The 12,506-nt window shown below is 38.7% G+C and overlaps 1 protein-coding gene across 7 annotated transcripts in view; it reads right to left on the bottom strand.

Annotated features, from left to right (window-relative positions):
* Nucleotides 1-12,506, bottom strand: part of DOCK4 (dedicator of cytokinesis 4) — a 435,939-nt gene that overhangs the window by 43,243 nt on the left and 380,190 nt on the right. For 4 of the 7 annotated variants that reach the window (XM_070617603.1, XM_070617598.1, XM_070617601.1 and 1 more), the window contains exons 33-36: nucleotides 11,203-11,229; nucleotides 10,963-11,058; nucleotides 10,050-10,110; nucleotides 5,795-5,888 (exon numbers count right to left, since the gene is read on the bottom strand). In XM_070617603.1, the coding sequence (XP_070473704.1) occupies nucleotides 5,795-5,888; nucleotides 10,050-10,110; nucleotides 10,963-11,058; nucleotides 11,203-11,229 (278 nt within the window). The remainder of the gene's footprint in view (nucleotides 1-5,794; nucleotides 5,889-10,049; nucleotides 10,111-10,962; nucleotides 11,059-11,202; nucleotides 11,230-12,506) is intronic. The other 3 variants (XM_070617599.1, XM_070617602.1, XM_070617597.1) reach the window with 1 other exon arrangement.

Consider the following 12,506-nt stretch of genomic DNA (forward strand, 5'->3'; position numbering starts at 1 on the left):
ACCATAGTTCCCCTCACTACCATGCAGACTCACACCTACAGGCCCTCACATCCTGTTCTTTCAAGTCTTTCCCCCTTAAATGCCGAATAACTCCTATTTTCCCTTAACGATACAGCTCAGGAATTATCATCTTTGTCTCTCAAAATTTCTTTTGTGTTTCCCCCAGCAACTGAGCACTCGAAAACTATCCTTGAGACTAACAATTTCACAGTGAACAGGATGAGGAGGACGGAGGGAAGCCCTTTCACAGCTGAAGCTGGCAGCTGCCCACACAGAGTGACTTAGGGGACAGTGAAAGTCAAATTCACAGACACGGAAAGCAGAAAGGTGGTTGACAGGGACTGAGAGAAGGGAAAATGGGAAGTTATTGTTTAATGGGTACACGGCAGATGAAAAAGTTCTGGGGACAGATGGTGGTGATGGTTGCACAACAATGTGAATGTACTTAATGCCACTGAACTGTACACTTAAAAATGATTAAGATGGTAAATTTTATGTTACATATATTTTTCCAGAATAAAAAATATGGAGAAAAAAAGGGGGGCAGTGAAGGGTTTCTAGGCCTTAAACTGCTTTCCAAATTACACTTGCCCTGGGAAGGACCAGGGGATGACTGGAAGGTCAGGTGTGAGTCAGTTGCCTCTGGGAAGTCCGGGAAAACAAGGCACTGGCAGGCCATCAGAGGAAGCTGACAAATGACCAAATGGTGACATGAGAAAGGTGTGAAAACAAATTACACCTGTTTCAGAATTTGATTCAGAAAAATGATGATGTCTATCTGCAGTAAATGGTGTATGTAAAGGAAGCTGTAGAAAACTTTCATTAAAGAAAACCTATATACCTTTGAGATGTGAACAACATAGCAGAGTATTGATGCTGATTTTTGAACATATTAGCAAACTGTAGATTGTTATTGCAATATGCTGTAAATTTATTCTTCTGCATCTTTAGAGGACAATATTACGTATCGAAAAGGGAAGAATGAATCACATCCAAAATTTCCAACAGTCTTTTAAAAAGTATTTACAATTCTGAACAAAAGGCATCACCACATAACTAAACATGGGCCATCTCATTCCACCATTTTGAGAAGTATACAGTGAGGACAACAATATGCAAAAGAAATAACATAGGAGAAGAGTGGAGATGAATTAGGAATGGAGGCACTGTCACAAAAGGCTGGAAAGAGTTAACTCATTTAAACAGAATTCTATAAAGATAGAAAAGTTTTTCCATCAATTTCATTTTCTTCAAGGACAGACAAAAATGAGGACAGGAGAGAGATGAATAAAATGTTATATGGGAAAAGGACTTATTTCTTATGACTTGGGGGGACATAAAAACTGCAAGTTGAATAAACAAATCAAAGAAAAAAGATTTACCCATTTCCAAAATATAATCAGACAGATTTGGACTTTGTTTCAGAGAACCAAAATATATCTGTTACATATTTGGAAGAGCTTGTCCTCAGTTCGTTCTCTCCTTTCTTACTTCATGGCCTTTAAAATAAAACAAGTCTACTAGGTTGTTTTCACAGATATAAAAACTAGTTTCACTATTTCTCTCAAAATTTGGCTACTAATCACTTAAAAATTACCATTTAAACTCTCAGACAACATCATCAGCTCCAAAATCTTAGTCTACTTAATCAAAACTATCAGCACATCTGTGTGAAGAGACACGGGGGCCTCCTTAGTTATGCAGAAATTACCAACATTGAAGGAGAAAAATCTGCTCTCCAGGTGTTAAAATTTAACGGACTATATTTATTAGTGATGCATTTATTAAAATCTCACATTACTAGGTGCTATTCTAAGAACCCAGAAGACTAAGAAGAAAACATTATCTCTGTCCTCAAGGAATTCACCCTTTAACTGCAGATGGATAACTCAACTGATCAATCAGTCGATCTATCTACCTACCTACCTACGTACACAAACACACACCTTATATAACTATAAATAAAAATAATGTGATATGTGTTTTAATAGAAATCCAAAAAAAATGCAATGGGAAACGAGTTGGAAACATCACTCAGCCCCTGGGAGAGAGGTGGGGGGCATGGAGTTGGTGAGGGAAACAAAAAGAGAACCCCAGGAAGATGAAGACTTCATGGAAAAGATGATAAAGAAGCAGTGTAATGATGGATGAAAAGAAGGAGTGTAGTACAAGTGGTAAGATGAGTCTGAATAGATACGTGTTGGTTCAATTATGATGGACCTCAAATTAAGAGTTTGAGCTTTATTTTGTAAAGACGTGAATTGATAACAGAGTTATACCTAGAGAAGGGGTTGGCAAATTTTCTTAAAAGGCCAGACAGTAAACAATTTAGGCTTGCAGGTCATATGGTCTTTATTGCAACTACTCAATTCTGCCATTGCACAACAAAAGCAGCCATAGACAATATGTAAATAGTGGGTGTGGCTGAGTTCTAATAAAACTTTCTTTACAAAATCAGGTGGCCGGTCTGCAGCTTACAGTCTGCTGACCCCTGCTCTCGAGAATAACTCTGGTGATAGTTAGGAAGCAGTCCAGGTGAGAGATGCTGAAGACCTGAGGCAGTGAAAGTGGGAACAATGAAAAGGAAAGGGTTTTGAGAGACTTTTAGGAAGTAAACTCAATAGAACCTCCTGAAGAGAACACCTGAGGGAGGGGAAGAAGAGAGACATCAAAGAAAACATCAAGGTCTCCAGGCTGAGTAAACAGTGATGCTGTTAATTGATATAGTGGAACCGCAGCTAGAGGCATATTTAAATGCTGGGAACATAAGCGCTACTTCAGAAGAATTCCGTTAGTCTTTGGGGGCTATGATTCAATTCCTTGGAAGAAGAGTGTGTCAAAAGACTAAGATTTGCGGTTCCTAAATCCAGTTAAAGGGTTCTTGTTCTGGTTAAGATGTCGTAAGAACATTCTATCATATCTTTCCCAGTGATTACAAGTAAAAACTCTAGACAGAATACATAATGCAACTGTTGTAGGATTCTGAAAAGTAAGAAAGAAAAGGCAGACAGAGTAGGAAAATCAATGCTCAAAGAATGACCACACAGTGGAGAGTTCCCTGTTTTTCTTTTTTGCCTCTCATATCTCCTGAGTTAGCCTACCCTGTCTCCTGGAACTACACATGGGAACAGAAAGAAAAAGCTCCAAGAGAAGCTCCTCTAGTCAGGGAAGAGGCCCTCCTGTGAGATGGAGTGCTTTCAATGCTTCTGGTCCACTCTGAGCCCCAGGAACATAACTGCAAACCTGTCGTGGTGACACTGGGGGCAATCACAGTGGCGGCAGCAGCTTCCGCAGGCTTTTTACTTTCACTGCTTGGGCCCCAGGAAGACTAAGTGTAGGGAGTGCATCATAGTGTGGAGAGGACCAAGCCTTGGCTTTGAGTACTTTCACTCTGATCAAGCAAGAGGGCTAGAAAAAGGAGCCCCTGGGAGATGGGAAGAGTGAGGAAGATCACAGAGAGGAGGGAGATGGAGAAAGGGATTTTAAAATTCTGTGTATGATGTCCTGAGCTCGCTTCCAAGCTGTACATGTATAGAACAAACCAGAATCAACATAACAAAGGTTTTGAGAAAAGAACTATGGTATAGATCACTGTCTAGGTCTCAGACTCTCCCTGGGAGACACACATGCAGAAAAGATCAAAATAGTAGTGCAAAGGCTTTGAAAACTAAACTGACATTAGAATCACAACTTTCAGAAGGTGGTTCAGGACTTGAGGTTTGAATTTAACTGGACTGACTGTTGCTAAAATTAAAAAGTCAACATTGTGCAAAAATTTTAATAGAACTCAGAGTCTCATAATACAATATTCAGAATGTCCAGGATACAACCCAAAATTACTTGACCTCCAAAGAACCAGGAAAACTAAATAAATCTCAAAGGGACAAAGCAATTAGCAGACGTCAACCCAAGACGATTCAGACGTTGGAATTATAGGCAAATACTATGAAGCAGCCATTATAACCATGCTCCTTGAAGTAAAAGTGAACACTCTTGAAATGAACAGAAAGAGAGAAGTTCCCTGCAAAGAAACTGAAGCTATAAAAAAAAAGGCCAAATGAAAATGTTACAACTGAATAATACAATAACAAAAATAAAAATTTCACTGGAGGAACTCAATAGCTGAATATAAATGATGGAGTAGAGTCAATGGACTTGAAAACAGATCAATAGAAATTATCCAGTCTGAACAACAGAAAGAAGAAAAACTGAAAAATGAAAAATGAACCGAGCTGCAGGAGTTTATGGAACAATACCAAAAGGCCTAACGTTTACATCACTGGAGTCCCAAAAGTAGGACTGGTGCAGAAAGTATATTTAAGAAAATAATGCCTGAAAACTTCCCAAATTTGGTGAAGGAAACAAATTTAAAGATTCAAGTAGCTCAGTGAACCTACACAGAATAAACTTAAAGAAAACCATGCCCATAAATATCATAATCAAACTGCTGAAAATCAAAGATAAGGTCTTAAAAGCAACCAGAGAAAATTACGCATTACATACAGGTGAACAATTTAAATGACTGTGGATCTCCCATCAGAAACCACGGAGCTGGGGCCGGCTCCGTGGCCGAGTGGTTAAGTTCGCCCGCTCCGCTGCAGCGGCCCAGGGTTCGGATCCTGGCGCGGACATGGCACTGCTCGTCAGGCCTTGTTGAGGTGGCGTCCCACCATCCCACAACTAGAAGGATGTGCAACTAAGATATACAACTGTGTACAGGGGGGGTTTGGGGAGATAAAGCAGAAAAAAAAAGAAAAAGATTGGCAACACTTGTTAGCCCAGGTGCCAGTCTTAAAAAAAAAAAAAAAAGAAAGAAACCACGGAGGCCAGAAGACCATAAAAGAACATTTTTTTTTTTTATTTTTAAGATTTTATTTTTTCCTTTTTCTCCCCAAAGCCCCCCGGTACATAGTTGTGTATTCTTCGTTGTGGGTTCTTCTAGCTGTGGCATGTGGGACGCTGCCTCAGCATGGTCTGATGAGCAGTGCCATGTCCGCGCCCAGGACTCGAACTAGCGAAACACTGGGCCGCCTGCTGCGGAGTGCGCGAACTTAACCACTCGGCCACGGGGCCAGCCCCCATAAAAGAACATTTTTAAAGTACTGAAGCAAAAGAACTGTCCACCTAGAATTCTATATCCAACGAACATATCCTTCAGGGAGGAAGGTAAAATCAAGACATTCTCAGCTGAAGCAAAACTAAGAGAATTCTTCAACCATTTGATCTGCTTTAAAAGAAATACTAAAACAAGTTTTTTAGGTTGAATGAAAACGATAATAGAGGGAAATTGAGAACTTCGTGAATGAAGAAAGAGCAATAGAAATGGTAAATATCTGAGTAAATATAACACTATTTTTATCCTCTTTAAAATAGGTATGACTGCTAAAATTAAAAAAATATGATATTATCCGATGGAGTTTTCAATGTATGAAGATGTAATACACACGACAACTAACATAAAGTGGGGAGGACAAAGGGGCTAACTTGTATATAACTCCTATATTTAACTTGAAGTGGTAAGATAATAACTCTAAGCAGACTGAAAAGTTAGGTATGTATTTTATAACCCCAAAAGCAATCTGTAAAAAACCACGCAAAGAGATGAAGTAAAAAAGCCAATACATAAGTGAAAATGGAATACTTGGAAACATAAATCCAACTAAAAATAAATTTCCAGTTTAAAGTAGAAATGCTTGAGTCCTCAGCTCTAATCATAAAAAGCAAAGGAGTTACCATGTTTAATACACCAGTGTCCAGCCCACTTCCCCCAACCTGAGCCCAAAGACAAAGTCACCTGTGAAGTTCTGTGCTTTGAGGTGTAGATCGTACAGTTTGTGGATGTAGCGTATATACATCTCTTCCTTGTTCAATTCAGTCTTGTAGAAGTTCTGTTAAAAAAAAAGGACAGTGTGGATAGTTCCTCAACAGTCAGGCCTGCAAATAGCTGCCTTTTACCCTGCTGAAATTTCATGTCTTGAACCAAGAGAACAAATGCATTTTTCCATATAAATGTCTTTAAAAAATTAAGTAAGGAGGCCCAGTGACATTTTTTTTTGAGGAAGATTAGCCCTGAGCTAACCACTGCCAGTCCTCCTCTTTTTTGCTGAGGAAGCCTGGCCCTGAGCTAACATCCGTGCCCATCTTCCTTTACTTTATATGTGGGATGCCTACCACAGCATGGTGTGCCAAGCGGTGCCATGTCCACACCCGGGATCCGAACCAGCGAACCCCGAGCTGCCAAGAAGCAGAATGTGCGAACTTAACCGCTGAGCCACCGGGCCAGCCCCGCCCAGTGACATATTTTTAATTCAACATTGTCTGTGTTAAACATTACCTAGCAATTATTGGATAAGCTGGTAACTCTTGGGGCGTTATTACCACTGATTCACATTTCTTTTGTTACTCTCTATTATTTTTTGTTAGTTTTACTGCCAATAGACAATCAACCTTTTCCACTAAAAAATATTAAAAATACATAAGAGATTACCCTGTTTACTAAGTTTGATCAATGATATTCAAAGGATAGTTTCTTTAATTTCAAACTTCAAACATGTTTTGCTCTAAAGAAAAAAAGTCTCTATGATATATAATAAGGATGATTAAAAATAATGCAAAAGCATTTTTTTCCTGAAGAATCACATGAAAGGGGGTAAACAAAAATGTGTCTTATTGTTAAGGTGATATTCTGAGTTTCTTACTTGTGTTGGAGTTTAAAGGTTTCCGTTTATGTCCAAAACATAAAAGGATTAATAACAAGAGATTTATCTCAAATTATTGTTATGGAGGCATGCTTATTAAAAATATTTTATTTGTTTATTTAAAAAAAGTATCTGGATCTTACTAACCTTCTCTAAAATGTTTTAACATTAGTTATCAAAATCTCAGCTTCGACTTACCTGGACACATTATGCGGGCATTTTAAGGTACACTTATAAGCATCCCCACCTACTCCTTCACCACGTTAGAAAGTACATTAGTCCTCAGCGAACTTAGTAAACGTAAGAGCGAATGTATATGAAGTCGGTTTCCAGCAAAAGCATGATGCTGTGAGACTCTAAATGAGGTACTTTCAGCGAGCAGATCATTGTCCATTATGAAATCTCTGCTTAAGCCATCAAAACTATCATTATTGTTGCTATTGTTGTTTTCACTGATGCTACCTGGTATGCAGAAGAAGCGATGAGAGGGGATAAATATGCTGATCTGAAGGAGGGATAGGTTTTTCTAAGGGGGAACGGCCAGGAACTCCAAAAATTTCTGAAACTGAGTAGTAGACAAGGATTTGGTAAGGGACTAAACTCGTCAATGTGGCTGCTTAAATTGCACTTGGGCTTCAAGACTGAGGGCCTTCTGTTAAATGTACTTTTTGCTCACTACCTAACAGGTGTCCACTCATCAATATGAGGACTCTTCTAACCTTGAAACACTGACATTTAGTTCAAAGCATCATAAAAAATATTTTTTTCCAATTTATGCCATTATCCCCTCCCTTCCCCTCTTGCCTCCTGAAGAACTTGGAGTTCTTTTAAAAGCTAAGTAAATAATGCTAGTCACATCTCTCTTATTATAACCAAAATCATTTTAATTAGCAAGAATTGTTGTACCATAAACACAAGTCTAACAAGCCCACAGCAGGTTTTTACATTATTAAAGGATGATTTGCTCTAATAGCTTTCTTGTAAGATGCAGCTTTCTTTGACAACAAAATAAAGAATCACTCTATAAATGAATAATCCTCCTCAAAAAAAAGATCTCTTCAGTTGTCACATGAGAATCTTTCACATATGTCTGGCAAGACTTGTGACACAAAGGACAAAACAATAATTACATTTCCTACTGTGAATCATGTCAACGATTATGCATTTCTACCAATTTGACACTACGGTTAACTCCAATCTTGTAAAGAAAGCCAGAGCTCTCCTGAAGACAATCTGGAATTGATCTTTCCAAAGAGAAGAAAAATCTTTAAGAGGAAGTGAATATAGTTGAAGAGAACTATTTTGCTGCTAGAAAATATCAAGAACTTTCCGTATGGAGTAGAAGCTAAAAAGATGAGTTTCAAAGTTTTATATTTGGTTCTTTAATAATAAATATTCTCGTGCTAGTTTGAAACTAGAACAGCTTTCAAACAGTAACATTTTCTGTAAGGACTATTCTTGGTCACTGCAAAGCTAGAGGCATACATTCTGTGTCTCAAGTGAATACTGATGGGGCCACCGATCTTATTAAGTCTCTGGCTTCTTCTTACTGGGAGACTAGAGTAAACACATGTAGGGCAGAGTATTAATTCTTTCATGCAAGGAAATGATCTCTTCTGTTGTACCAACTGAGGAAATGAACCTGGGGTCTACATTTATTTATTTACCTCCAAACAGAGGGCACTGTGAAACAAGATGGAGACAATGGAAGAAGATTCTTCTGGAAAAAGGTGAAGGCTTTCCTTTGAAGTTATTTATGAGACTTTGTGCCTGGAGCTGGGGTAGAGCCAGGATTAAGGAGACAAACTGAGAGGATCTAAAGCTTCTAGAGCCGTTGGTTTTTCTCCCGAAACACTGATATATAAGAGAGGTAGAAGAAACTCAGGCTGAGGATCCTGACCATGGTGAAAGGTTGGCAAAAAACTGGGGAAATACAGATAGGAAATATAAAAGTAGGAATGTCTACGCTCAAGATTAGAAGTGTATGCTAAAAGGAAAGGTAAGTGGGCTGACCCAGTGAGTTTGGCCTGTTGGCCTAGAAGTTACTGTTGGGTTTGGTGACAAAAATTAAGGAAGAAAGTGCACAATAAGATGTGGCCTTACAGAAGATGCTCAGGTCTCACTATTTCTAGTGACTGGTATTGGAGGTGGAGATGTAACAAATTCAAAATGTGGAAGAAGTGGTGGGTGTGGTAAAGAAGGAGATAGTCATATACTCAGACATGAAGAACAGTGCAGTGAGAAAATGAATTAGGAAAAGAGATAAAAAGACGGTCCTAAGAAAGCAGAAGTCCTGATCTTTGAAGGAATAAACAAAACAAAACAAAACAAAACAAAGAGACTGAAACCAAGGAGCTAAGACAAGACAGAATCAGAGTGGGGGCAAACAAAACTTCAAGGTGCAAATAAAGAACAATAAGGCATGTGAGAAATTCAAACGCTCAGAGTAAGAACAAGAATATCTGTATAAGGGCCTACAATAGATGGTGAGGTTTCATCTATTCTGCAAAACAAGAAAAAGAAAGCATGATATTTACAAACTTAGAACTAGAAGCAGTCACATATTCCTGTATTTCAAATCTGATTAAGGTAAATTATCAACAGCAACAATTTACCCTATACTAAACTATGAAAAATGAATGTCTAGATGTATGGTCATTCTTTTGCTCTGTAGTGAGAATATCATTCTATTTAATAGTTAGTTATGAGACATTTTAATTTGGTTTTCCTAGGACAGTTCTGGTTTAGCCTAATATCCTCACATAATATTTAATCTTACTCTCAAGAATGTCCTGTTTGAGTGATAAGTTATATGGTCATCCTAGTTATAATCCAAGCTTTAAGAATAGTGGTGTACTGGATTTATTTTGTAAAGAAGATGGAAAGTAAAAATTAGTGTGTTAGACAGCTGTCATTTGTTCACAAAAGAAGAGATCACTAATATTTATTAGAATGTAGAATGAATATAAGAAGGACAGAAAGAGACTGTCTACACAGAAGTAAAAAGATCCGGGGACATCATGCTTTTTCCTAGGAGAGCAATAGACTCCAGGAGGGTAAAGCGATGCAAGAGGAGAAGGGAGGGCATCACTCTGGATCTTACAGAGGTCCGCCATCAGAGCTGCGGGAACGCAGCGGGTGCATTCTGCAGTGTTCGGAGCCGAGCATTTTCTGGCATTTAATTCAACCTGAAGCTCTCTATGCTTCTTCTAAAAACACTTCTAACCTCTTCCATGAAACATCCAGGTAAAAAAAAAGACACTGTGGATTAAAAGCAAACAAAACATAGTACTTCTGTGAAAACAAACAAATGTTAGGATACAAGGAGGCAAAGGGGAGTAGTTTACTAACCAGGAGGCTAACTGTGCAGCCAATCTTTTTGCCATCTACCTCTCCCATTTTCATGCAGTCCCTAAAAACAAAAAGCAACAGTCAGAACTCAGAACTTCGTTCCTAGGGGCAAACACAGTTTGTCCAAAAAGTACTGTCAGGGTACAAGAGGCAATTTGCAAGCTGCTGTTCAGATAAAGACTCAGCAGACTAGAGGAACTGCCCCAGGCTGCATAATCTCATGATCCAGGTGAGGTTGGGAGGTCAGACACTCCTGAGCACCAGTTTCTGCTGAGAATTTCACTTCCAGGTGGATTGTGCTTCCTCTCAATAGACAGAAGGCTCAGGAGAAAGAGGACTGAAGGTGTGTTATTGTATACCTCCTACAGTGGGGTGAGAAGTAGCCAGTAAGCTTGGCCATCAACAATGAGAATGAGGGTTTCATTCTTAAAATAAAACAAACACCATGCATTTAAGTGGGGCGAACTGTTTTAACAGTTTAGATAAGTAAAAAATTTTAAAAAATTATGTCTCTGAAAGGTAACAGTGTATCAGTCTCCTCCCCTTTTATAAGAAAGCAGCATGGTTGTACAATTTTCTGTTACACTGTCTTCACCCTAAAATCGATGGATCTACTGGTTCTAGTGGGTGAGTATAAACACCAAAAAAAGATTCCTTTCATAATGGGACTCTGAGAACCCTCCCAATTCACTAAGACTTTAGAAGAACCGTCAACCAAAACAAAACAGGAAAAAAAAAAGGGAAAAAAATCCTCTGAACCAACTAGTTAGAAGTCCATTCTCTTATTGCACAAGGTTCCATGGTCTGATGATCAGTTCTTTAGGGATTAACTCAAGTGGAAGGGTGATTCTATTCTAAGTCTGATTTTCTAAGTGGAGCACAGCATATCTGGAAAATGTGGGACTCAGCTTACCTGTAATCTAACAATCTCTCCATTAGTCGAGTTACAGTGGCAATTAATGAAACGCCACTTTCCCTCCATGTTTCCCGCTCAATTTTCTTCAGTAGACTGGAAAAGAAAGAACCCAGGGCATTTTCAACATTTATTTTTATCAGTCACCATGACAACCATTATACTTTCATCAGTACCTTAAATGCCTTAGCAACCACTGCAACATCTCACAAGTAGCACAATTTGCAAACAATGTCTTACCTAGGATAGGGACCAAATAGTGGAATTCTAATCCAGGAAGCATTGACAAAGCAAATTGATTTTCAGATTATCCAAGTCATAAAACATGAACACATGCATAGAATCATACTTTCAAAATATACAAGCACCTCTCAGCTCAAAGACATTTTTTCCTAGCTTCTCTCTTACACTAACAGAAGCTTGCGCCTTACCACATCAAATAACACTGCAAAAAGCAAAAACAGGAGTGCCTCTAAGTTTACTTTTAAGTAAGATCTTGCTTTATTCACATGAAATATTTTCCTACCTCTCAGTGGAGTGCATCTTCATCCAAGCAATTTTACTGCAATGCAACTGCTACAGGAAAATCCTGGTACAGACGGTATGACGTTTTGCGTTTTTTCCTTTCACTTAACATTTGCCCACTCAATACATATTGTACTATCTGTGCACTCGCTCAACAGTTTCATTCATTTTGTCATTAATCACAGAGCATTTTCTATGTGGTTGTTACAGCAGATTGATAACAAGTACTGAACCACATCTCTCCTCCTACATTTCCCCTAGTCTTACGCACCTTAGAGCAGAGGTACTATGTAAACACAAAATAATAACAATCAGAATAATTAGGATCTGTTTTACTTTCACTCCCACCTCTTGGCAAATTAACGATATACTTGGCAAAGCTTTTATGACTGACCTTTCCCGAAAAGATAAAAGTAAGAACACAAGCATGGCAATATGAGGGTACTTCCCTACCCCTCCAAGTCGAATGATCATCATTTCTGTCTCAAATCTTGTTTCCCTTTCATCTTGGTTTCAGGAATAACAGAGAGAGAAAATATTTCTTACAAGTACAATCTAAGCCTACCATATATTTTCCCTAGTGGAAAAAGAAACACTAAAGAAAAAAGCTATTTTGTCACAGCTTTGTTTTGGTCTGTGGCTATGTCCTCTCCCAATTTTTCTCCCCTCTTCTTCTTGCTTTGCCATTCCAGTGCCCAGCCTTCTGTCTTATCTCCTCATCTGTTGCCCATCCATCCCTGATCATTTACTTTTCTGGTTTATTCTGAACCGTTTCCTAGATTGGGGGTGGGAGGAGAAGTAGCATATGAAGGGATGGAGCTTTCCCTGATCAATCCCCCAGGGAAAGGTCTCCTAGTTTGTTTAAAATGTGTTTTCTTTTTCAAAACCTCCGAATAACACCTGTTTCAAGCTGAAATGCCAAATTGGTATTGAACCAAGTACTCAAATGAAAATCTGCCTGCCAAAGCAATGCAGGATGATGTAAAAATTTCCCCATGTGACAGCCCACTCATACCTCA

The sequence above is a fragment of the Equus przewalskii genome, chromosome 4, assembly GCF_037783145.1.
Source record: "Equus przewalskii isolate Varuska chromosome 4, EquPr2, whole genome shotgun sequence".
NCBI classification, from domain to species: Eukaryota; Metazoa; Chordata; class Mammalia; order Perissodactyla; family Equidae; genus Equus; species Equus przewalskii.